This window comes from Taudactylus pleione, unplaced genomic scaffold (assembly GCF_031769625.1).
Source record: "Taudactylus pleione unplaced genomic scaffold, aTauple2 ptg002344l, whole genome shotgun sequence".
NCBI lineage: Eukaryota > Metazoa > Chordata > Amphibia > Anura > Myobatrachidae > Taudactylus > Taudactylus pleione.
In genome coordinates, this window is record NW_028286733.1 from 76,925 (window position 1) to 103,479 (window position 26,555).

The 26,555-nt window shown below is 45.1% G+C and overlaps 1 protein-coding gene across 1 annotated transcript in view; it reads right to left on the minus strand.

Annotated features, from left to right (window-relative positions):
- The window catches only part of LOC148431379 (cytochrome P450 2C8-like), a 113,694-nt gene that overhangs the window by 15,081 nt on the left and 72,058 nt on the right, over positions 1–26,555 (minus strand). Inside the window, exons 4-8 of the mRNA XM_088466040.1 lie at positions 25,066–25,215; positions 19,576–19,736; positions 17,211–17,384; positions 13,107–13,248; positions 4,829–5,016 (exon numbers count right to left, since the gene is read on the minus strand). Of these exons, the coding sequence (XP_088322166.1) occupies positions 4,829–5,016; positions 13,107–13,248; positions 17,211–17,384; positions 19,576–19,736; positions 25,066–25,215 (815 nt within the window). The remainder of the gene's footprint in view (positions 1–4,828; positions 5,017–13,106; positions 13,249–17,210; positions 17,385–19,575; positions 19,737–25,065; positions 25,216–26,555) is intronic.

Below are 26,555 nucleotides of genomic sequence, written 5' to 3' on the forward strand. Positions count from 1 at the left end.
AGTACTGCTGTAATATAATGGTAGATCCCTAGTGACACAATATACCTGCCCAGTACTGCTGTAATATAATGGTAAATCCCTAGTGATACAATATACCTGCCCAGTACTGCTGTAATATAATGGTAAATCCCTAGTGATACAATATACCTGCCCAGTACTGCTGTAATATAATGGTAAATCCCTAGTGACACAATATACCTGCCCAGTACTGCTGTAATATAATGGTAGATCCCTAGTGATACAATATACCTGCCCAGTACTGCTGTAATATAATGGTAAATCCCTAGTGATACAACATACCTGCCCAGTACTGCTGTAATATAATGGTAAATCCCTAGTGATACAATATACCTGCCCAGGGCTGCTGTAATATAATGGTAACTCCCTAGTGACACAATATACCTGCCCAGTACTGCTGTAATATAATGGTAAATCCCTAGTGATACAATATACCTGCCCAGTACTGCTGTAATATAATGGTAAATCCCTAGTAATACAATATACCTGCCCAGTACTGCTGTAATATAATGGTAACTCCCTAGTGATACAATATACCTGCCCAGTACTGCTGTAATATAATGGTAACTCCCTAGTGATACAATATACCTGCCCAGTACTGCTGTAATATAATGGTAACTCCCTAGTGACACAATATACCTGCCCAGTACTGCTGTAATATAATGGTAAATCCATAGTGACACAATATACCTGCCCAGTACTGCTGTAATATAATGGTAACTCCCTAGTGACACAATATACCTGCCCAGTACTGCTGTAATATAATGGTAAATCCATAGTGACACAACATACCTGTCCAGTACTGCTGTAATATAATGGTAGATCCCTAGTGACACAACATACCTGCCCAGTACTGCTGTAATATAATGGTAAATCCCTAGTGACACAATATACCTGCCCAGTACTGCTGTAATATAATGGTAGATCCCTAGTGATACAATATACCTGCCCAGTACTGCTGTAATATAATGGTAAATCCCTAGTGATACAATATACCTGCCCAGTACTGCTGTAATATAATGGTAAATCCCTAGTGATACAATATACCTGCCCAGTACTGCTGTAATATAATGGTAACTCCCTAGTGACACAATATACCTGCCCAGTACTGCTGTAATATAATGGTAAATCCATAGTGACACTATATACCTGCCCAGTACTGCTGTAATATAATGGTAGATCCCTAGTGACACAATATACCTTCCCATTACTGCTGTAATATAATGGTAAATCCCTAGTGACACAATATACCTGCCCAGTACTGCTGTAATATAATGGTAAATCCCTAGTGATACAATATACCTGCCCAGTACTGCTGTAATATAATGGTAACTCCCTAGTGACACAATATACCTGCCCAGTACTGCTGTAATATAATGGTAAATCCCTAGTGACACAATACACCTGCCCAGTACTGCTGTAATATAATGGTAAATCCCTAGTGACACAATACACCTGCCCAGTACTGCTGTAATATACTGGTAAATCCCTAGTGACACAATATACCTGCCCAGTACTGCTGTAATATAATGGTAAATCCCTAGTGACACAATATACCTGCCCAGTACTGCTGTAATATAATGGTAAATCCATAGTGACACAATATACCTGCCCAGTACTGCTGTAATATAATGGTAAATCCCTAGTGACACAATATACCTGCCCAGTACTGCTGTAATATAATGGTAAATCCCTAGTGACACAATATACCTTCCCAGTACTGCTGTAATATAATGGTAAATCCCTAGTGATACAATATACCTGCCCAGTACTGCTGTAATATAATGGTAAATCCCTAGTGACACAATATACCTGCCCAGTACTGCTGTAATATAATGGTAAATCCCTAGTGATACAATATACCTGCCCAGTACTGCTGTAATATAATGGTAAATCCCTAGTGACACAATATACCTGCCCAGTACTGCTGTAATATAATGGTAAATCCCTAGTAATACAATATACCTGCCCAGTACTGCTGTAATATAATGGTAAATCCCTAGTGACACAATATACCTGCCCAGTACTGCTGTAATATAATGGTAAATCCCTAGTGACACAATATACCTGCCCAGTACTGCTGTAATATAATGGTAAATCCCTAGTGACACAATATACCTGCCCAGTACTGCTGTAATATAATGGTAAATCCCTAGTGATACAATATACCTGCCCAGTACTGCTGTAATATAATGGTAAATCCCTAGTGATACAATATACCTGCCCAGTACTGCTGTAATATAATGGTAAATCCCCAGTGACACAATATACCTGCCCAGTACTGCTGTAATATAATGGTAAATCCCTAGTGATACAATATACCTGCCCAGTACTGCTGTAATATAATGGTAACTCCCTAGTGACACAATATACCTGCCCAGTACTGCTGTAATATAATGGTAAATCCCTAGTGATACAATATACCTTCCCAGTACTGCTGTAATATAATGGTAACTCCCTAGTGACACAATATACCTGCCCAGTACTGCTGTAATATAATGGTAACTCCCTAGTGACACAATATACCTGCCCAGTACTGCTGTAATATAATGGTAACTCCCTAGTGACACAATATACCTGCCCAGTACTGCTGTAATATAATGGTAAATCCCTAGTGACACAATATACCTGCCCAGTACTGCTGTAATATAATGGTAAATCCCTAGTGACACAATATACCTGCCCAGTACTGCTGTAATATAATGGTAAATCCCTAGTGACACAATATACCTGCCCAGTACTGCTGTAATATAATGGTAACTCCCTAGTGATACAATATACCTGCCCAGTACTGCTGTAATATAATGGTAGATCCCTAGTGACACAATATACCTGCCCAGTACTGCTGTAATATAATGGTAAATCCCTAGTGATACAATATACCTGCCCAGTACTGCTGTAATATAATGGTAGATCCCTAGTGACACAATATACCTGCCCAGTACTGCTGTAATATAATGGTAAATCCCTAGTGATACAATATACCTGCCCAGTACTGCTGTAATATAATGGTAGATCCCTAGTGACACAATATACCTGCCCAGTACTGCTGTAATGCATTCAGGCTGAGTGATGTCATTGAGGTGTGTACACTTCTCCTTTCACCTTTCATATGGTTGGTTATTAAGAGGAAGTTGTATAACTGACTTTGTGTTTATAATCTGTGTAACCCTTAATAATCTGTAACTAATGTAGTATATTTAGCCCCAAGCAACAAGTGAATTTCTTTATAGTAAACTCACATGACCACTACAGGTCCCCATGACAGAGCAGGTGAGCTGCCTATACAGGTAGACGAGGGCTGATACAGCCAATTATCAGCACCACTGCTCAAAGTGTGCATCAGCCTTCTTCTGCCTGTACTGTATCTGTAGCTTACACAGGCTTAATAGGCTGGTGCTTACTGAATCAATGAACTGTACTCCCATAAATGTAAAGCATGTAAAAATATATACATAGCATATATATATATATATATATATATATACCGTCGTAAGATCAGGTGCAGGACCCCAATCAGTATCACACCAGACCATGACCACGGTTGAACCGCAGCTTGTTTTATTTGTAGCAAAATAACATCAAAATAAAATCCTGGCCTGTCCAGCTCTAACTAAAACTAAGTCTCCCTCTCTAAGGGTGTGTGGACCTAATTTCTAACTCAAACAAAGCAGCATTTAACTACAGTACTTATGTAAACCCATATCAGTGTCTATTAACAGGTCTGTTAGCCTGCTCCCCAGGTAGTGAGAGACAGTCTGGCGAAACTGACACATATTATCAGCCTGCTCCCCAGGTAGTGAGAGACTACTCAGAGAAGCTAACACAACTCTTATCAGTTTCTGACAGGTGGCCTAGCAATCACATGCACATACAGCCCTATGCCTTTGCCACTCTCAGATCACTAGACCTTGCATTGGAAGCTTGGCAATGTGTAACTGCCAGACCTTCCAGGTATATCCAGCTGAACATGTCTTGATATACTGAACTGTTAGAAATGGTGAAAATGGTTACACATAGTTATGCTGTATTCTCTACTATTTGTACCTTGTGGTATCCAGTCGACTTGTCGACATTCATTAGATATACAATCAATATGTAGATATGCATTTAGGTCGGCATGTTTAAAATGTCAAAATGTTCAGATTGTTGACATTTAACATGTTGACACTAAAATGTCGACATGGATTTTTGTTGATTTTTAGGGTTAGGCAAATATAAAATGACATATGTTGACATTTTGGTTGTCGACATTTTAAATGTTGTCATCCTGAACGTATTGACATCTTAACCATATCATCCTTAATACTGTACTTATCTTCATAATGAGTGTCGGCCTAATAACCTTGTTGACACTGACATGCTGCCACTGTATGCCATGCGGAGGTAACGATGGTCTAATTGAAGTTCTATTTGTGTGTGAAGTGGAATTTCTGGGGATTTTGAGTCGGTTTTGCCTTTAGTAAATACCCGATTGTCAAAATAGCCATCAATTCACCACAAAATCACCAACAACTAGAATGGAACTGAAAAGTGACTTTTAGTAAATTTGCCCCCTGATATCACTGGAAATGGCCACAATAACTTATTCATCATGTCCAGAATATACCAGCTTGCCCCAACCTTACGTCTCACTTTTACACTGTTCTAAATTAGAAAATGAAAACAGAATACAGTGCAAATAAATGCTGCCCGTACGTGGCAAGCTAACATCGGAAAAACACCAGCTGGCGGAACACTATATGGTGCCCATCTCCATCCAACCGATGGGTGCTACCTTGCCACGTGTGTGCACATAGTAATTCCATACCTTAGGGATGGTATATCCTCGAAACTGAGTGTCTTCAGTCACAGCGTGGTAATGAGCCAATGGTGCCAGGTCTAAGACTCTCTGTATCTCGTGGACCACGGCATTAGTGTATGGCATCTGTGCCCGGTCCAAGATCCCAGGTTTGCGCAGAGACTCTGTCACCTCATCAATCTCCTGCTGGACTTTCCCTGGAATATGCAGGAAATGAAGAGATTGTAATAATACAAAAGCACCCTGAAAGATAATGATTAATACAACAAGAGCTGTAGTTGGTCTTACAGTTAATATCAAATGTCTTAATATGTACAGTGCACTTTGTAACACAACTCTACGGTGACTGGTGAGATAGCGAGTGACACCAGTTTCCTGGCGTTTTCTGTAGCGAATACACAGGTGATGTTAGGTGAGTGGCCAGGAGGACTTACAGCAGGGAATGCTGACCACGTGTCTCAGTGAGCTGGTGGTCTGTAGCAGATCAGTGGACACATTGCGCCTTTGTCACAGGTGCGGTCACTTTGCGCGTTAAAAGTTATGTAAAGAGAAATATGCTGATGCCATGGACTGTATATGGTTTGGTGAGAAAATGGCGTCCGTGCGTGGAAACGAAGGTTAAGCCCTCTCCGCATCCCCTCTTTAAAATCCTGTTAGCAACTGATATTATGGGTCATTTAATTCAGAGATGAGCGGGTCCGGTTCTCCGAGTACTGGACCCACCCGAACTTCATGTTCCGAGGTGAGATCTTAGTCTGGCTCAGGTTTCCCGCATGACTCAGATCTCGAAACGAGACAAAAAGTCATCATCCTGCTGTCGGATTCTCGTGGGTTTTGGATTCTATAAAGGTCCCGGTGATCGGCGCCATTTTCACTCCAGCTGGGGACAGAGGGCTCGATTCAGACTGCTCGCTAGATGCGTTTACTCGCTTGATGCATATGCAAATTCGGCAAGGCAGGCGATCACACGGTGAGGCATTAGCATGCCCACTATGTCTTGGCGTGCGATCGCTTTGTATATGCAGACGCTCACCAGTCTGTCTTAAGACGCCCACTTGCGCATGTCATCTCCAGGAAGTGTATGCAACCATTGGATCCATACGCAGCACTTTTGGCTGACCATACCCTACCACAATCACTGCCAGTGCTTCAGTGTAACAGTCAACCAAGTGACATGTACTATGACGCTGCCTCTTAATTATGCACGCCTCTGAAACAGCGTTGAGATGCTCAGGCACGCCTGCGTTGGTACCTCCGCACCCCCGTTTTTAAATGTCTGCCCCCGTCACCTTCCCCAGTGTAAAAAAAAATTAAAGTTCAAATTAAAATCTTTTTTTTTCTTTTAAGTGTGTGTGCTAGGTAGTAGCAGTTACACTATTTTTGTTTGATGACATTGCCGGCCAGACCACAGTTTATCGTTCACGTATTTGTGACTCTGCAGGTGGTTTGTCCGCACTCGGCAGGGTGCTATGTTGTCCATAAAGAAAGGCTGCTCTCTGTGTTGTTCATCAAGGGGCTGCTGCCTCATTCAGGGGTGCTCTGTTAGGAATGAAGTAACCTGGAGTCAGCTAGCAGGCGAGGTAAGAGTTCATTGCAGGAGCAAACAGGTGCAGGTGTGTACTGGAGTCTGCAACTGGGAGACTTGCTGGACAATCTGAAGAACTACAGACTTGCAATACACAGACACAGTTTGGGTGAACAGTGTTGAACCTGCAATGCTGGTCATGGATTTGTTTGTGGCATGTCAGCTACTCAGGATACAGGTGGGAATAATGTTTGAACCTGCAATGCTGGATATGAACTTGGTTGTGGCAGGCCTGCTACTCAGGATGCAGGTAGGAATAATGTTTGAACCTGCAATGCTGGATATGGTTTTGTTTGTGACAGGCCAGCTACTCAGGATGCAGGTAGAAATAATGTTTGAACCTGCAATGCTGGATATGGACTTGATTGTGGCAGGCCAGCTACTCAGGACGCAGGTGTGAATAGTGTTGACGCTGCAATCTTGTATATGGACTTGATTGTGGCAGGCCAGTTACTCAGGACGCAGGTGGGAGTTTGTAACAGCATCAGTACTTGATATGGTTGAACTGGCAGGTTGAGTCCACAGGTACACGCTGGGACTAGACACAAACCGGAGGTGACACAGAAGGTAAGCTGGAGGGTCTTGGCAAGATCGGACAAGATCTACAACATTAGATACTCACTTACATGTTCAGGTAGGTATGTCATGTATTATATTATTAGATACCCACTCACATGTTCTAGTAGGTATGTCATGTATTACATTAGATACCCACTCACATGTTCTAGTAGGTATGTCATGTATTACACTACTCTCTGCTCATTCTCCTTGACCTCTCTGCTGCATTTGACACTGTAGACCACCCTCTCCTCCTGCAAATCCTTTACTCTCGGTCTACGTGACACTGCCCTCTCCTGGCTTTCCTCCTACCTCTCTGATTGTTCCTTCGCTGTGTCCTCTCATGACTCCTCTTCCCCTCCACTTCCACTAACAGTAGGAGTTCCCCAAGGTTCTGTTCTTGGACCTCTCCTTTTCTCCCTATATACATCCTCTTTAGGTGAACTCATTAACTCCTTTGACCTCCACTATCATCTCTATGCTGATGATACTCAAATTTACCTTTCCACCCCTGAGCTCTCCCCCTCGCTCCTTACCCGTATCTCCAACTGTCTCTCTGCTGTCTCTTCATGGATGTCCCAGCGCTTTCTTAGACTTAACATGTCTAAGACTGAGCTGATCATCTTCCCATCCTCTTCCACTACATCACTTCCCACAATTTCATTATCTATTGATGGCCCAACTATCTCCTCTAGCACCAAAGTTCGCTGTCTTGGAGTTATCCCAGACTACTCCCTCTCCTTTAAACCACACATTCAGCACCTCTCGCAGTCCTGTCATTTTCACCTAAAAAATATCTCCAGGATTAGACCCTTCCTCACCCAGGATGCCACTAAAACCCTCATCCACTCACTGGTCATCTCCAGATTGGACTACTGTAACCTTCTCCTAGCTGGCCTCCCAGTCTCTCACCTCTCTCCACTACAATCTGTTCTCAATGCTGCTGCTCGGCTCATCTTCCTCTCCAGATGTTCTACATCTGCTTCCCCTCTCCTTCAAGCCCTACACTGGCTCCCCTTCCCCTTCAGATGCCAATTCAAGGTTCTTACATTTGCCTACAAAGCCCTCACTAAATCCTCTCCCGCATACATTTCTGACCTTCTCTCCATTCACACTCCCGTCCGTCCACTTCGCTCATCTAATGCATGCCGCCTCTCATGCCAACTGATTACTTCCTCCCACTCCCACATCCGAGATTTTGCCCGTGCTGCTCCTCACCTTTGGAATGCTCTCCCTCTCCCTATCAGACTCTCCACCTCTCTACAAATCTTCAAACGGGCTCTCAAGACCCCCTACTTCATCAAGGCCTTTCAGCACTCATCCTAACCCACCTCATGCTCTTTCCTTCCTATCTTCCCCTTCTGTGTCATGCCTGTCTGTCTGCCCCTCCCCTTCTGTGTCACGCCTGTCTGTCTGCCCCTCCCCTTCTGTGTCACACCTGTCTGTCTGCCCCTCCCCTTCTGTGTCACGCCTGTCTGTCTGCCCCTCCCCTTCTGTGTCACGCCTGTCTGTCTGCCCCTCCCCTTCTGTGTCACGCCTGTCTGCCCCTCCCCTTCTGTGTCACGCCTGTCTGTCTGCCCCTCCCCTTCCGTGTCACGCCTGTCTGTCTGCCCCTCCCCTTCCGTATTACGCCTGTCTGTCTGCCCCTCCCCTTCTGTGTCACACCTGTCTGTCTGCCCCTCCCCTTAGAATGTAAGCTCTCACGAGCAGGACCCTCTTCCCTCATGTGCTTCTCCTTACACTTTCTTCTACTCCTTACTCCCCATTAGGGCACCTAACACGGGACTGCCAACTCCCGGCAGCTTATTGTGAGTGTTTAATCGCTATTGCAGCAATGTATATAAGTCGTGTCCTTGTCCTGCACTGTAATGTACTGTAAGTTACTTGTTTCTTGTTCACCTATTAGTTCTATGTACTATGTAAGGCGCTGCGGAACACTTGTGGCGCCATATAAATAAAGGATAATAATAATAATAATAATTACATTAGATGCCCACTCACATGTTCTAGTAGGTATGTCATGTATTACATTAGATGCCCACTCACATGTTCTAGTAGGTATATCATGTATTACATTAGATGCCCACTCACATGTTCTAGTAGGTATGTCATGTATTACATTAGATGCCCACTCACATGTTCTAGTAGGTATGTCATGTATTACATTAGATGCTCATGCGGATTACTATACATTGGGAAAACTACCAGACAAATGAAGGAACGCATGGCGCTACACCGATCTAGCATTCCAGCGGCCCTGGAGTTACCGGTAGCAGGGGCGTATCTATAATGAGTGCAGGGTGTGCTGGGAACACTGTCCCCCGGGTCCAGGGGGGCCCCGCACCGCACAGCCTGCACCCATAATATTACTTACCTCTCCGAAGTCCCACATCAGCGCAGGGGTCCCGCTCTGTAAAATGACTAGAAAATGGCCACGGCAGCCATTTTCCCATCGTTTGCCTATGCGCAGTACAGGGAAAATGGCCGCCGCGACTATTTTCCCGGTGACCTGTGCATACATTATAGACTCTGGGCACACTCTGTCAGCACCAGGCGGAGAGGAGGGGGCCCATGTCGGAGACTGCACACAGGCCCCCTCCGCTAGAAACGCCCCTGACCGGTAGTTAGACATTTCCGTGATCATCAGTACAATCTAGCAAACATTCATTATAAAATAATAGACTGGATCCCCCTGATGCAGAGAGGAGGAGATCGGGGTCTGATCCTTCTACAATGTGACGCTAAATGGACTCACACCCTGGAAACAGTTACCCGATTGGCTTAAATGAACCCTTTCCCTTACTTATAGGTCTTCATTATGATTTGCTGTCTGCCAGCCGTTATATTGGTCCACAGTCGTCTTCAGCCGTTGGTTTTATTACCTATTATTATGTTTGTGCCATATATAGGGTTTGTACTTTACCTCATGTTATGATTATGTCATTTGTATCATGCTAGAAGCCCAGTTCTCGTCCTGTTTTTATGTGTGAGGACTCATGCGTGTTTGGGACATTTTGTACATTGCCCCCTCTTATGTCTATGACCCTTTGCTATATGTCTGTCTCCTTATTCTGTACACTGTGCTCCGTGTTCAGTACTTGTTCATTTTGTTACTGCGTTTTACATCTCAGCGCTTAGCGCTATCATTGCATTTACTACTGCTCGGCCACATTGGTAATTATTATGTTTCTGCCGATCTGTTTACCGATCGTTATGGCGATGGTATTGTCACACATTTAGCTATGCCCCCCCATGAGTGTCCAGCACGCTGGTGTATGTCAGGGTAATTATATGTCTGGTTTTCATTGTTTCTTTATGTCTTGATAAAGGAGTTTGACCCTCCGAAACTTTGCCAAATAATAGCCATTGGGCCTGATTCAGAGCCGTTCGCTATTTGCGGTCGTTCGTTCAAAAACAAGGGGTGGTTATTCAAATGATCCGTTCGCAAATTGCAGTCTGTTCCCACCTCTAAGTCTGAACGAGCGAGCAAAACATACGCTCGTTTATTTGATAAAAACGCCCCCTGGCCGCACGCACCATACGTCATGTCCGCTATTTATTAGATTAATCGAGTACATCGTACAGCGTATGAACTGCTCGCTATTCTTGTGGTTGGTGTTTTCAACCGCTATTTTGTGAGCAGTTCTGAGTTAAAAAAAACCAAGTGACGTGGTCAATGACGCTGCTGGATTAATTATGCACTCCCTTAAAATGCCCGTTTTGACCTTTAAGCACGCCTGCTTTCGGATCTCCACTCCCCGTTTTCAAGCACCTTCCCCTGTTACCACCCACATACGCCTCATTCTGTCACTCAAAATAGCAGGCCCTCGCTATATTGCGTACCAACGATTTTCGGCCGCACTGACTGGTTCGCGCATGCGTACTAAAAACCGTACGCATGCGCAGATGTGCGAACATTGCTCGGAACGAGCGTACTGCCGCTAGCGAGTGGCTCTGAATGAGGGCCATTGTTGGTGATTTCATTCATGGTGCTTAGCCCCGGAGTGCCTTTACACCATATCGTTACATTATATATATATATATATATATATATATATATATATATATATTATATATATATATATATATATACAGTCAGGTCCATAAATATTGGGACATTGACAGAATTTTCAGATTTTGGCCTCTAGTCACCACCGCAATGGTTTTGAGATGAAACAAACAAGATGTGATTTACCTGCAGACTTTCAGATTTAATTTGAGGGTAATTACATCCAAATCGGGTGAACGGAGTAGGAATTGCAACAGTTTCAATATGTGCCTCCCACTTTTTAAGGGGCCAAAAGTAATGGGACTATTTCATGGACAGGTGTGGGCTATTCCCTCGTTAATTCATTATCAATTAAGCAGGTAAAGGTCTGGAGTTGATTCTAGGTGTGACATTTGCATTTGGAATCAGTTGCTGTCGACTCACAATATGAGATCCAAAGAGCTGTCACTATCAGTGAAGCCATCATTAGGCTGAAAAATCAAAACAAACCCATCAGAGAGATAACAAAAACATTAGGTGTGGCCAAATCAACTGTTTGGAACATTCTTAAATAGAAATAATGCACCGGAGAACTCAGCAACACCAAAAGTCACGGAAGACCACGGAAAACAACTGTTGTGGATGACAAAACAATTATTTCCCTGGTGAAGAAAAACCCCTTCACAACAGTTTGCCAAATCAAGAACACTCTCCAGGAGGTAGATGTATATGTGTCAAAGTCAACAATCAAGAGAAGACTTCACAAGAGTGAATATAGAGGGTTCACCACAAGATGAAAACCATTGGTGAGCCACAAAAACAAGAAGACCAGATTAGAGTTTGCCAAACAACATCTAAAAAAGCCATTACAGTTCTGGAACAACATCCTATTAACAGATGAGACAAAGATCAACTTGTAGCAGAGTGATGGGAAGAGAAGAGAAGGAAAGGAACTGCTCATGATCCAAAACATACCACCTCATCAGTGAAGCATGGTGGTGGTAGTGTCATGGTGTGGGCATGTATGGCTGCCAATGGAACTGGTTCCCTTGTATTTATTGATGATGTGACTGCTGACAAAAGCAGCAGAATGAATTCTGAAGTGTTTCGGGCAATATTATATGCTCATATTCAGTCAAATGCTTCAGAACTCATTGGACGGCGCTTCACAGTGCAGATGGACAATGACCCGAAGCATACTGCAAAAGCAACCAAAGAGTTTTGTAAGGCTAAAAAGTGGAATGTTATGCAATGGCCAAGTCAATCCCCTGACCTGAATCCTATTGAGCATGCATTTCACTTGATGAAGACAAAACTGAAGGGAAAATGCCCCAAGAACAAGCAGGAACTGAAGACATTAGCAGTAGAGGTCTGGCTACCCCAGTGTGGTGTGATTCTTTGCATTAGAGGTCCTGGGAGTGCCACTGCCATTCCTTTTCTATTTAAGTTGTCACAAACTACAAAGGGCACCCGGGCAAGTATTTTGGTTTATGTGGAGTGCTTGTATTTGTTCATTATATATATATATATATTTATATATAATATTGTGATAGAAGCACTGGAAAAGTGGTCAATGGCAGGTACGTTTGTCCATATGTTTTTGGCCTATGTGTTCTAAAAAACCCCAGGAGAAGTCTGTTTTGTAAACAGACCAGAGTATCAGCTTTTGGAAAAGCCGGTTTGGGTCCTGGGGGTATGGATGTGAGGAGAGGGAGGGCTCCATCCACAGGCCACTCCAGGTTTTGGGCCTTTCAGCCTGGTAGCAGGCTCATTAGGGCTTTCACCTGGAACTGACTAATTTAAGCTGTGTTCAGTTGTAGCTGAGTGTCTCATACCTGGGAGAGCAGGACACAGGTTAGCTTGCTCTGAGACACTGTTTGCTGTAAACCAGAAGGTACTGTGGACGGGGATTTTGATTAGTGTTCTGTTAGGCAGGGAACTTGCTGTCTAGTGCCCAGCCGGGTTAGGGTTTATATTATGTTTTGTTTATTTGATTGTTGAAATTGCACCGTCCAGCTTGCACGAAAATCCACGACTGGAGTGCTGTTTCCTGGCTGCTGTGTGTAAGGTGGTGTCCATCTACCCCAGGAGAGGGACACGCTACTCCGACCTTTAAATATTATATTTTTGTATACACTAAATAATTTGTTTCTTACTTTGCACCTCTGGGTAATTGCTGATGAGAACCAGGGCGAAATTCAGGGTGGACGTTGTGGTTTCAGTTCCAGCTGCGAGCAGCGCTATGACCGTCATTAGGAGGCTGGTTTCACTGAAATTACCCCCCGACAAATGTTCCTCCTGGAAAAGAGACAACCGGGGATATGAGACCGTTAATCAATGCCGGGAACCTTGGTCACTAAAGGAACAAACTCTGCAAATCCCTTTATGCAGGGAGCTCCGCACGTGCAGGATTAGACTTGTCTCCAGGAAAGGGGTTGGTCACCTGTGATAAGAGGCACAGATGTGGGGGGTTTACTAGTTACCTGGGGTCGGGCTTGTGGAGGGGTCCGGCAAAGACCCAGGTACAGTATGACGCTTGCCCCCTCCCTTTGACCTGTTAGTATCCCAGCAACACTACTGTATAGTGGACTGCAGTGGGAGACAAGGGAAAATACAGCCGCTAAGCAGCAGCAGTCTCCTCTCCTGTGCTTGTGTGGGAGGAACCGGGGCTAACTAGGGTGGTACAGCATGTGCCACGGCACAGGGCACCACAGGGCAGGGGGTGCTGTTTGGAGGCGTCTGTCAATTTTCTATTTTTAATCATTCTCACTTGTAGCTTCCTCTGCTTTTATTCTCGCCGCCCCCATCTCCTCCCTGGTTGGCTCCCCCTCCATCTGGCCACCTCCGCAAGCACCTTTAGTCACAACGTATGCGGGACAGTTAGGATGTATGCCATGGTAAGGAAATGGCTGCAGATACATTTGTGGACATCACCATATACAGATTATTATGGATTTACCTGTATTGTAGGACTTTCAGTCTGCTAATGGATTTATCCATCCCATTTATAGCGCTGGGAGGAATTGGGTAGCTTGTAAGTGAGACAAGTTCCTATATACGAGTAATTATGTAGTTTCAGAATTTGATGAATAACATAATTTCCATATCCCCATACTAATGTACTAATGTACACATAATAATGTATGGGGAGTGTGGCAATTAATGCAGATGGACTTAACCTGGAGATATCAGTGATATATATGATATCAGTGACATCTCCTGTGATAAGTGTCTTCATGAATACTAAAATAACGGTAATTAATGGAAATGTCCTTAAAAATTTTATTTTAGTGTTGATGAATAGGCCCCTTAGACTCATCAGTTTATAAACAACAGCAAGTAATTAGAAATCGGTAAATTTATTGTGTGTCTTATATAAAAAATGAATTGGTGTATTTGTCTGTCTGTCAGGTTATGCAATCAGACACCCCTGCAATGATTGGGATGAAACCAACGTGAGGTGGTCCAGTTGGATCCTGGCTAGGTTTTGGGGGGGTTAGGGTCCCGGTCGGACCTCTTGTTGGTGTACACTGGGCAGAACTTTGACCCGGATGGGCATGTTCTTAGCCTTCCACTGGATGGATTTGGACAAAACTTCAGAGTATTAACATTGTATCCCAGAAGACATATTAGGGGGACTTGAGATCCCAGTCGGACCTCCAATTTGTGTATGCTGGGCAGAACTTTGACCCAGGGGGATGCTGAGCAGGGGAACCTGTTCTGGGCCTTCCACTGGATGGATTTGGATGAAAACTTCACAGAGGGGGTGGCAATTGGTCTGGGGTGCCTAATGGAGTGGTTGGGGTTCTGTTTAGACCTCACAGGGAAGAGCGCCGGGCAGAAATTTGACCCAGAGAACGTGTTTGGACCCGGGGAGTCTGTGCTGAGCCTTTCACGTTATGAAATTGGATGAAAACTTCACAGAGGGTTTGATTTAGCAGCGATCACAACTGCGATTACTCACGCAATCAGCTGATTGTTGCGTTCTGTATACGCATCACAGTGCATGTGCACGAACTGGCCACTGCGATTGGGACTGTGATTGCTGTGACTATGCAGACCCATCGCAGAGTGATTAACAGTTAGTGCCATTTGTGGGTGGTGAAAGGGGAGTGGTTGGCAAAATGCAGGTGTGCCAGTGCTTTTTAACGCTGTTTCATGGGCGTGCATAAATTATACACTGCGATGCCATACACAGCTTGAGGCCTCATAGCATGTGATGAGGTTAGTAATTCCTGAGTAAGGTCAGAGCCTGTGTAAGTGTGTGTGAGGAAGTGATGGTACTCCATGTTACTGATGGTTTCTCAGTCTTGTGTAATCACTGTGTGTGATGAGGTTAGTAATTCCTGAGTAAGGTCAGAGCCTGTGTAAGTGTGTGTGAGGATGTGATGGTACTCCATGTTACTGATGGTCTCTCAGTCTTGTGTAATCACTGTGTGTGATGAGGTTAGTAATTCCTGAGTAAGGTCAGAGCCTGTGTAAGTGTGTGTGAGGCTGTGATGGTACTCCATGTTACTGATGGTATCTCAGTCTTGTGTAATCACTGTGTGTGATGAGGTTAGTAATTCCTGAGTAAGGTCAGAGCCTGTGTATGTGTGTGTGAGGCTCTGATGGTACTCCATGTTACTGATGGTTTCTCAGTCTTGTGTAGTCACTGTGTGTGATGAGGTTAGTAATTCCTGAGTAAGGTCAGAGCCTGTGTAAGTGTGTGTGAGGATGTGATGGTACTCAATGTTACTGATGGTGTCTCAGTCTTGTGTAATCACTGCGTGTGATGAGTTTAGTAATTCCTGACTAACATCAGAGCCTGTGTAAGTGTGCATGACGCTGCGATGGTACTCCATGTTACTGATGGTTTTGCGGTCTTGCTAAGTATTATGGATGTGTGTAAGGTAAAGTGGGCGTCCTTATGTTGTGCTCTGACGGCATAGCGATGGCAGAGGATTAGCATACTATCGCAGTGATGCTGCGTGTGTAATCACCATTTTAATCGCAGTTGTGATCCTTACTGACTCAGACCCCGAGTTTTAAAATTGGATTGCAGAAGACATAGTAGGGGGTTGGGGTCCCGGTCGGTCCTCACGGCGGTGTACGCTGGGAGAACTTTGACCCAGGGAGCCTGGTCTGAGACTTCCACTAGATGGATTTGGACGACATCACATAATTAAAATAATAACTTGAAGGTACACCCCTGCACCAATAGGAATGAAACCAATGTGATGTGGTCCAGTTGGATCCTGGCTTTGTTTTAGGGGGGTTGGGGTCCTGATCAGACCTCCTGTTGGTGTACACTGGGCAAAACCTGAGGACCTTGTTCTGGGTCTTCCACTGGATGGATTTGGATGAAAACTTCACAGAGTGGTAACACTGGGTAACAGAAGACATACTAGGGGGTTGAGGTCCCTGTCGGATTTCACAGAGGGGCGGTAATTGGTCTGGGATGTCTAATGGAGTGGTTGGGGTCCGGGTCGGACCTGACGGTGGAGTGCGCCAGGTAGAACTGTGACCCCGGGAGCCTGTTCTGAGTCTTCCACTGGATGGATTTGGACGACGTCACATTACAAACTTAATAAGTTGAAGACTTAAACCTGGGAAACACCAGGTACTTCAGCTATTATTTAATAAAAAAAGAATGAATGGTGCGGCATAGGGGGCGTGGCCGGGAACATTACTCCGCATTAGAGGCAGAGCGGGACATGACTGCTATTGCGTCATTGTGGCCCCGCACCCGCTACACAATAACGAGTTTACCGTTATTGTGAAATGGGGTGGGGCCATGATAATGCACAAAATGTGTAATTACCCCCCCCCCACTGCAGGGTGTGTGCATGTGTGTGGGTCCATAGGTAGGCAGCCTGCTGGGAGACTTGTCCTCTTTGCTGGGCACCCAGGAGCATCACCTGATATTTGGGAGAGTAGGAAATTATGAAATGATCATATTAGATGTAATAAAGCAGATTTGTAAAATAACAAAATGTAACAAGTAATCGGAGGCTCGTGGGGAGGGACAATGACCACACTACTGAGAGTTTGAATCCCAAATCCCACCATGATCAGCAGATTAGACCCTATGCTTGGACCCATCGTGGGATCTGCTGGAATGGAAGATTCAAGGTTTGGGGGGGGGGGGGGGCGGAGGGGGCTGTAGCACAGCTAAGGGAAAAGTTAGTTTACAGAGGTCATCTAATTCCATGTGTTGTCCGGTGTTCTGCTATAACGAGCCCTGATATAGACAATATATTGTCCAGCGACAGTTTTACCTCTTTGATCTTGAGCAGGAAGTAGTCGATGAAGTCTCTGGGTGACGCTGGGTCTAGCGTCTGCTTGTGCTGCTTGATGTACTCTGTGACAAAGGCGATCAGCTGCGAGCTCTCCTTGAAGATTTTCTGCTTGAGAATTGGTACGTTCAGGAGAATGGGGAACGTGTTACCAAGCTACAAACCCAGAGAACACACATACATCAAATTGGTGAGAGAACCTACATAACAGAGCTCCTGGTGCTAGTGATAATCACTAGGGCAGAGGTTCCCAAAGTCAGTCCCCAAGGTACCCTAACAGTCCAGGCTTTGAGGATACTCATGCTTAACCACAGGTGACCTTAATTAGTGTCTCAGTCAATTTGATTTAACCACCTGTGCTGAACCATGGTTATCTTTAAAACCTGGACTGTTGGGGTGCCTTGATGACTGCGTTTGGGAACCCCTGCACTAGGGTAAGTATCGGAAACATTAATAGTGTAACATATAAATGATGCTGCAGTGGGAGCGACACAAACATGATAAATAAACCTCCACAGGAGTAGTGTAATAAGTGCAGAACACAATAATACATCTCTGTTTAATCTGATTTCTTCCTGTATTTATCTGCCCGATCATTGTCGTTCTGCTCCTGATCTGGCCTTGGCCCGTCTTATGGTGCCATGCTATCAGTTCCTGTATTGTCCTTTCTCTGAGAGTACTGGGGCAGGACGCTGCAGCCATGACACTATGCCACCCATTATCATCAGTACAGGCAGCAGTAAGTACATATCAATCTACCACTGTCCCACTGAGTAAATGAGTGTCACTACCAGCAGTGGCTCCTACCCTCTTGCATGAGGGGGGCTGCCATCGCTGCTGGTTCGTGACATCCGGGTCCCGGTGCTTTGGCAATGAATCTAGCAGGCGCCAGGACTGGCACATGCGGACAAACGGTGGTGGCACCACGCATGCGCATAACACTGGCTTCTAGTGACTCTATCGACTGCAGCCCCTAGAAGACGGTTAGGGCTGCCTGAAAGGCAGAGGAGAACCTTCCACTGGAAGCCGCACTCTGCTAATTGCAGCCTGGACTGGCAGCCCCAGGGGAAGGAGACACCAGCCCCAGGGGAAGGAGACACCAGCCCCAGGGGAAGGAGGCACCAGCCCCAGGGGCTGCCTGTCCTGTGTGTGACTGTCAGGTAACAACTCCAATGGGAAGTCACTGCAAGTTACAGTGTAGCCAGTGCAGTCATGAATTGCAATCGGCTCAGTGAGGTGGCGGTTTTTACTGGGGAGGCTGCAGCGCCTAGGTACAATCAGCCACCAGTCACTAGGTGACTACCAAGCAAAATACAGAGGAAATCCTGCTGGAGCTGCACTGTGTTCACTGAGAGCAAAGAAAATTCAGAACAAAAATGCTTATATATATATATGTTCAAAAAATCACAAACTGTGAGGGAACTCACCATTGCAAAAAACCATCCTTTTAATTACATACCACCAGTGTTATATGAAAGGCTAGATCCGGCGTTTCGTTCCCATGAGAGACCCTTGTCAAGGTTCAGAATTGTCACATAATGTTCAAGCCATCAAGACAGGAGTATATTATATTAAATAACTAAAATGGTCTTCTCAATATAAAGCATCCATCTTAGATAGCATAACATGTATTGATGCCAGGAGGAGGGTTTGGATGTGTGCTGTACTCTCACATGCATATGGCACTGTGCAATGAGCAGCTTAATGATAGGTGACGTAACAATGATTACCAGTCTCCCCACATACAGTATCACGTTCTGTTTAGGTCTTGTTTATTTTTTAGTACATTTCCCAGCTACTTCTGGGACCGCACTACTGTACCATTAACATATACAGGTTGAGTCTCCCATATCCAAAATGCTGGGGACCAGGGGTATTTTGGATAATGGAATATTCCGTATTTTGGAATATTTGCAAACCATATTGAAATGTTTTAGGAATAGGGCCCAAATATACATACAGAATGCATTTATGTTTTATATACACCTTATACACACAGCCTGCATGTAATTTTATACTATATTTTCAATAATTCTGTGGCTCAAACAAAGTTTGTGTACATACATGAATTTTATTTATGTCTCATATACACATTATACACACAGCCTATAGGCCATTTTATACTTTATTTGTAATAATTTTGTGCCTTAAACAAAGTTTGTGTACATTGAACCATCAAAAATCTAAATTTTCACTATCTCAGTCATGCTAAAAATAGGAATATTCCGTATTTCGGAATATTTGGATATGGGAGACTCAGGGAGGTGAGGATACAACAGTCCTGGGCACTATTTTCTGATGAGACTGAGCAGAGATGAGAGAATCCCGGCAGGAAGATATACCGTACCTCATGTAGGGGCGAGTGAGTGTTGAATATAAACCTTCTTGTAGTTATAATAAGTTCCTGTAACTTTGGGTCCTTATAATCAAAGTGCTCCCCCAACAGCGCATAGCTGGTGATATTCCCGACAGCGCAGCCCAGAAGATTAATAGGGTTGAAGGACTTTCCTAGGAAACAATATTATTAGATATTAAGAGAATTTACAATGATGAGTGCTCACTTTTTACCGAAAACCACATATAGTACCCAGGTACCCTAGTGCTGAGATGGGAAGAAGCGTTCAGCCCCACAGATACATTACACAATGTCATCAAAAGCGTTCCAGGTACTGGGAAAGAAAAAGATCGATTGAGAAGTTGTTGGTGTCAATATCGGCCGATGGTAACTGATGAACCATACATGCCTACCCTCCCGGTTTTCGCGGGAGGCTCCCGATTTTTCGGGTAACCCCCCGCACCCCCGTAAGGGTAGGCATTTCTCCCGCTTTCTGCCCACTTCCTAGTGAAGTGGGCAGAATGGGGAGAACTTCCGCGGCAAGCGCGGGTCTCTGTGTAGGGGGCGGGGCTTAATTACGTGATTCTGCGGGAATCGCGTCATTTAGTCCCGCCCCTTATGCAAATATACGCCAATCGCGGCAATTTGCCATGAAGGGGCGGGGCCTAATAGCGCAAGATGTCAGGCCCCGCCCCCATCACGACCAGATCTTTCTCCTCTCCCCGAGTCTCCCGCAAAAGGGAACTACAATGTAGGCAAGTATGCTGATGAACCCTAATAACAAACCATAAATACCAGCCACCCGACAGATGTACAGTATAATGATACCACAACAGTACAAAGGCAATTAGTAAATAACTCCATTGTACCCTTATGGTCACATCCATAGTGCTGGGTCTGACCCAAGATTGGGAACACTGGGCCTGATTCAGACCCTGACGCTATTTGCGGCCGCTCGTTCTCAAAAAGGGACCGTCTATGCAAAACATGCGCTCGCTCTTTGTGGTGTAAGGATGCCTCTATGTCTTAGCGGGCGAGGGATTATTGCGCTCGCAAGTGTTTAAAGACTCCCCCTTGCCACAAACGTCATCTCCGGGAAATGTAGGATTAATCAGGACCATCGGAGCTGCTCGCAGCACTTAAGGTAGACCTAGCCTCCTGCAAGCAGTGGGAGCAGTTCATGGAAAAATCATTTAAGTCACAGGTTCAATGACGCTACTTTGCTAATTATGCACACCCATTAAATTCCGTTCTGACGGTCGGGCACGCCTGCGTTCGCACATCCACTCCCCCGTTCACAAGCACCTTCCCCTGTTACCACCCACAAACAGTGCTATCTGTCACTCAAAGTAGCGGCCAGGCTGTGTACTACGAGCGGACGATTTCACATTGCGACGCTTGTTTGCGCACGTGCACTGCGCACTTATACACATGCACAGTTGTGTGACCATTGCTCAGAGCGAGCGCAGCTTGACGCCTGGCTCTGAATCAGGCCCACATTTCCAAAACAGGTCAGACCCGGGACAGACCCTTTTTCGACTGCGCCGCCGATCCGGGATATTCCCGGATCAGCGACATTCACACTGCACGTAGGTGTGATGGAACACGTCTCCTGACGCTTGGTGATGACATCATCTCCAAGTGCTGAGTAACCCAGAAGTGCCCATGCTGTAAACGGGATCCTGGTCAGTCGCCCCGAGTTACCCGATTACACTGCAGGGTTGCTGCCATGTTAGATCCTGTAAGCTACCAGGGTTGGATTGTCGGGTCACTCGACCTGGGAATCCATCCCTCGTCCCTTTTACACCTAGCAGTAACCCGGGTTAACCCTGCAATTACCTGAGGGTTTAGCTGTGTTGTAAAAGGGGTATAAGTGTCCCGATGATTGCTTTCACTATGGTGCAAATCAGGGTCCAAAATATCATGTTCCAAACAAGTAAATAATTGTATCTTGCAAATAGTCATATGAAGGGTTTTATGGCTCTGTTCTGTTGTTCTGATCACACTCCTTGTCAAGTAATAAATAGTGCAGGAACCAGGACTTATAATGACGCAATTGTACGGACTTTATTGTAAAATGGATTACGTACCGGATTGCTCCATATTTGCCCATAGGTCCCGCGCCGTCCCACGCTATGTCCCGCGCCGTCCCACTCTATGTCCCGCGGTGTCGCACGCTATGTCCCGCGGCGTCCCACGCTATATCCCGTGCTATGTCCCGCGCCGTCCCACGCTATGTCCTGCGGTGTCCCATGCTATGTCCCACGCTATGTCCCGCGGCGTCCCACGCTATGTCCCACGCTATGTCCCACGCTATGTCCCGCGGCATCCCACGCTATGTCCTGCGGCGTCCCACGCTATGTCCCGCGGTGTCCCACGCTATGTCCCGCGGTGTCCCACGCTATGTCCTGCGGCATCCCACGCTATGTCCCGCGGTGTCCCACGCTATGCTCTTCTCCTGCAGGTGTATGTGCGTGAGTGGGGATGGAGGGGGATATGAAGGGTGGAGACACAAAGTGATACAAAAACTGCATTTATTTCTAACAAAAAATGTGCTGGTAATCCTATTAGTAGTGAGGACCTCGTCTTTGGGTGCCCAATACAATACAAAGTGTACAGTAGGTCAGGACATACTATGGTTTTTACATAAAAAGAAGAACTGTATATTAAAATGAGTCATTGGGCATCTACTAACGCGTTTCACCCCATACAGGGACTTTTGCCAGAATGTGTTACATGGTGCTCATTGTCTAGAGCTTTAAATACCCTGGAACGTGATCAGTCCGGGGATTGATTGCAGTTTGCGATTGCAGCCTATAATGACACCGGTAATTTTTCAATCATTGTCTGTTCCTTTCCCAGTACCTGAGCGCTTCCATTTCATCATTTATCATTATATAGTAACACTGTCCTTTGTATTGGATTAATATGAGATGACCTTTGTTACATCACACTGAAACATTGCATTAATAAAACAGATGATTTGGTAGACGTTATACACGGTAACAGCTGGTGTAATGCTGCGTGAATTGGGTTTTCATAATTTCCTAAATTCATTATTTAACAATAAATATTTTCAAAATGACATAGAACAGTGATCTGTGTAATATGGTGCATTACATAAGTGTGATACGCCGCAGGTGTATGTGATCAGTTTGGGACCTGTCACAGCATAGATGGTACCCCGCCATACTGCTTTACAGGTGACTCTGCCGACAGCCATCTCATAAGAAATGAGATCCCACTGGAATGAGGCCATTTTGGAGAAGGGAGTATTGGCCAGTGACATTATTAATAAAGTTGATGTAAAACAAATGACAGTTGGAGAGAGGAGAGTTGAATGATAGTGATGACCAGCAGTGATGTGACGACCAGTGGTGATGTGACAACCAGTGGTGATGTGATGACCAGCAGTGATTAGATGACCAGCAGTGATTAGATGACCAGCAGTGATGTGATGACCAGCGGTGATGTGGTGACCAGTGGTGATGTGACAACCAGTGGTGATGTGATGACCAGCGGTGATGTGACGACCAGCGGTGATGTGAGGGCCAGTGGTGATGTAAGGGCCAGCGGTGATGTGATGGCCAATGGTGATGTGATGACCAGCGATGATGTGATGGCCAGCAGTGATGTGATGGCCAGTGGTGATGTGATGACCAGCATTGATGTGATGACCGGCGGTGATGTGATGGCCAGCGGTGATGTGATGACCAGCATTGATGTGATGACCAGTGGTGATGTGATGGCCAGCGGTGATGTGATGACCAGCGGTGATGTGATGGCCAGCGGTGATGTGATGACCAGCATTGATGTGATGACCAACGGTGATGTGATGGCCAGCGGTTATGAGACAACCAGCGGTGATGTGATGGCCAGTGATTATGAGATGACCAGCAGTGATGTGATGGCCAGCGGTGATGTGATGGCCAGTGGTGTAAAGGCTAAATGTTTATTGTCTTGAAAAAGACCCTTCCCCTTAGCTTCAAGAGGCTACAGCATACAGAAATTATACAGCACTGTTAGTCTTCAAAAGATACACAAAGATACACACATACGGGGCTCACATGCCCTCCTTTTATGCCACTCCAATACAGATTACCACAGGGGGTAAGTCCACCCTGTGATTTCTAACCAATGACCTTAAGTGCATGTTCTGGCCACATGCACGTTTAACATTGTCCCCTATGGACAGTGGGGAGTGGTCACTCCCCTGTGCCTGAACACACCCATAGAGCTCGGCACACCCTCAGCTCCATCTGCGACTAATTGCCACAATTTCCCTTTCTGCTGATGGCTGGCTCGGAGGATCAGAGAAATCCTTGTTAGATGCCCCTGGTTCACTAATTCAGACCACAAAACAGGAATTTTATCTTACTGTGTTTCCGTGATCCAGCAATGGATTGCCGATTGATGGCCATGGTTTTGATTGCTGATTGGCGTCAGGGAATTGTGGCACTAATGTGTGGCCCAAGGCCAGGGTCTGTGCCAATGGATGCACATTTCTGGTCTCGAATGCCGGCAGCCTAAGTAAGCTGAGGCTTACTCAGTTGGCTGGCGCCGTCCAACATCACGACCTCTGTCACAGCGCTGGAACCACAGTTGCAGCAGGAGGTGTCATACAGGGAGTGTCATACAGGGGGGTGTCATACAGGGGGGTGTCATACAGGGGGTGTCATACAGGGAAGTGTCATACAGGGGGGTGTCATACAGGGGGTGTCATACAGGGAAGTGTCATACAGAGGATGTCATACAGAGGATGTCATACAGGGGGTGTCATACAGGGGGGTGTCATACAGGGGGGTGTCATACAGGGGGGTGTCATACAGGAGGTGTCATACAGGGAAGTGTCATACAGGGGGTGTCATACAGGGAGGTGTCATACAGGGGGTGTCATACAGGGGGTGTCATGCAGGGGGTGTCATACAGAGGATGTCATACAGGGGTGTGTCATACAGGAAGTGTCATACAGGGGCTGTCTTACAGGGGGTGTCAGACAGAGGATGTCATACAGGGGGCATCATACAGGGGACGTCGGGCACCTCCTGCTGCATCTGCATTTTAGCAAGGACAGAATTGCACAGCTACTTGTGAGCGGCTCTGCAGTTCCATCCTCTGCTGAATCACCCCCTCTGTACAGTATTTAATATAGGTCTTTATTTAGTATCTGATTTGTCAGATGGGCCAGGTAAATTATGAATTTCAATATAGCTGTTTGACACAATTTTTTATGTATCTTATTGACTATTGAAGCCACACTTACATCAGACAAACCACACCCACAGAGGATTTGTCACGATCATTTTTCAATTGCCGTTTGCTGGTAGAAAGGCTGGGACCACTTGCTTATGTTTGCCCTCCAGCCTGAAAGTTGCCAGCCAGCCCTTGCTTCTGGATTTGGTTACACCCCGCCAGTACCCAGGTCCGTATCCTTCCCTATGGCTTTGCCCCCAATCCCCTACTGTCCTGTCTTTTCCAGAATAACGAGGTGACTCTACTTACCTCCTGTTTGTGACACAGCTTGGATGAGACTATGGGACTCCTCCAACACCCGTTTCTCCATAGTCATCTTCCCCATCCCAAAATTCCTGAGTGATGCTATTGTGAATCTGCGCAGTTGGCGCCATCTCTCACCATCAATGCTGGGGAAACCTGCAGAGAAGGAGGTCACATGACCAGCGCAGGTATTGATACAAGGAAACATTGGTACAAGGTATTGTCCTGTATTAGGAGAGATGAGTGTGCAAAACACGGCAGCATAAAATATAGAAAACAAATATAGATAAATGGCAGCATTAAATATTTTAGATGTATAACATGTTTGAAAAAACATAGAGATAGGTACAAAATGAAGTAATTGTACATGCAAGAGATATGAACGTCTTGAAAACAGGTCTACATCCCAAGAACTCTTTAGAAATAAAGATCCATAAGAAAACCTTGTTGGACAAGATACATTTCTAGTGGGTCAGATGTAAGTGACCAGTCTCTCTGGGTTCCAAGTGTCATTTTCTTTTTTGCTCAAAGCTATTCAACCCTTGCACAACTACAGCTATGAATGCCAAATGATAGACTCTGGTGCCTGTGCCCACATTGCTACCATATTTCATGCCCAAAACCTTGTTGGGCAAGACAAACTACAATTTAAATTTGTGGAAGGGACATGCTTTATTGTTTCTACAATGTTAACTTAGTGGTCCAGAAGCGTTTTTTTTGTTTCTGCAATGTTAACTTAGTGGTCCATCTTTTATTAAATTGTTCTAGATTAAAAGCATGAATAAGAAGTGATTTGAAAGCTGGAGCAGGAATAAGAAGTGAATCAGAAGCTTGAGAAGAAAATAAGAAGTGATTTAGAATCTGGAGATGGAATAAGAAGTGAACAAAGAGCTGGAGCAGGAATAAGATTTAATTAAAAAGCTGTAGCAGGAAAAGACAAAAGTTAGAAGGGAGAGCATGAATAAGAAGTGAATAAGAAGTGAAAAAGGAGCTGGAGCAGGAATAAGAAGTGAATAAAAAGCTGGAGCAGGAATAAGAAGTGAATAAGAAGCTGGAGCAGGAATAAGAAGTGAATAAGAAGCTGGAGCAGGAATAAGAAGTGAACAAGAAGCTGGAGCAGGAATAAGAAGTGAATAAGAAGCTGGAGCAGGAATAAGAAGTGAATCAGAAGCTGGAGCAGGAATAAGAAGTGAATAAGAAGCTGGAGCAGGACTAAGAAGTGAATAAGAAGCTGGAGCAGGAATAAGAAGTGAATCAGAAGCTGGAGCAGGAATAAGAAGTGAATAAGAGGCTGGAGCAGGAATATGAAGTGAATAAGAAGCTGGAGCAGGAATAAGAAGTGAATAAGAAGCTGGAGCAGGAATAAGAAGTGAATAAGAAGCTGGAGCAGGAATAAGAGGTGAATAAGAAGCTGGAGCAGGAATAAGAAGTGAATAAGAAGCTGGAGCAGGAATAAGAAGTGAATAAGAAGCTGGAGCAGGAATAAGAAGTGAATA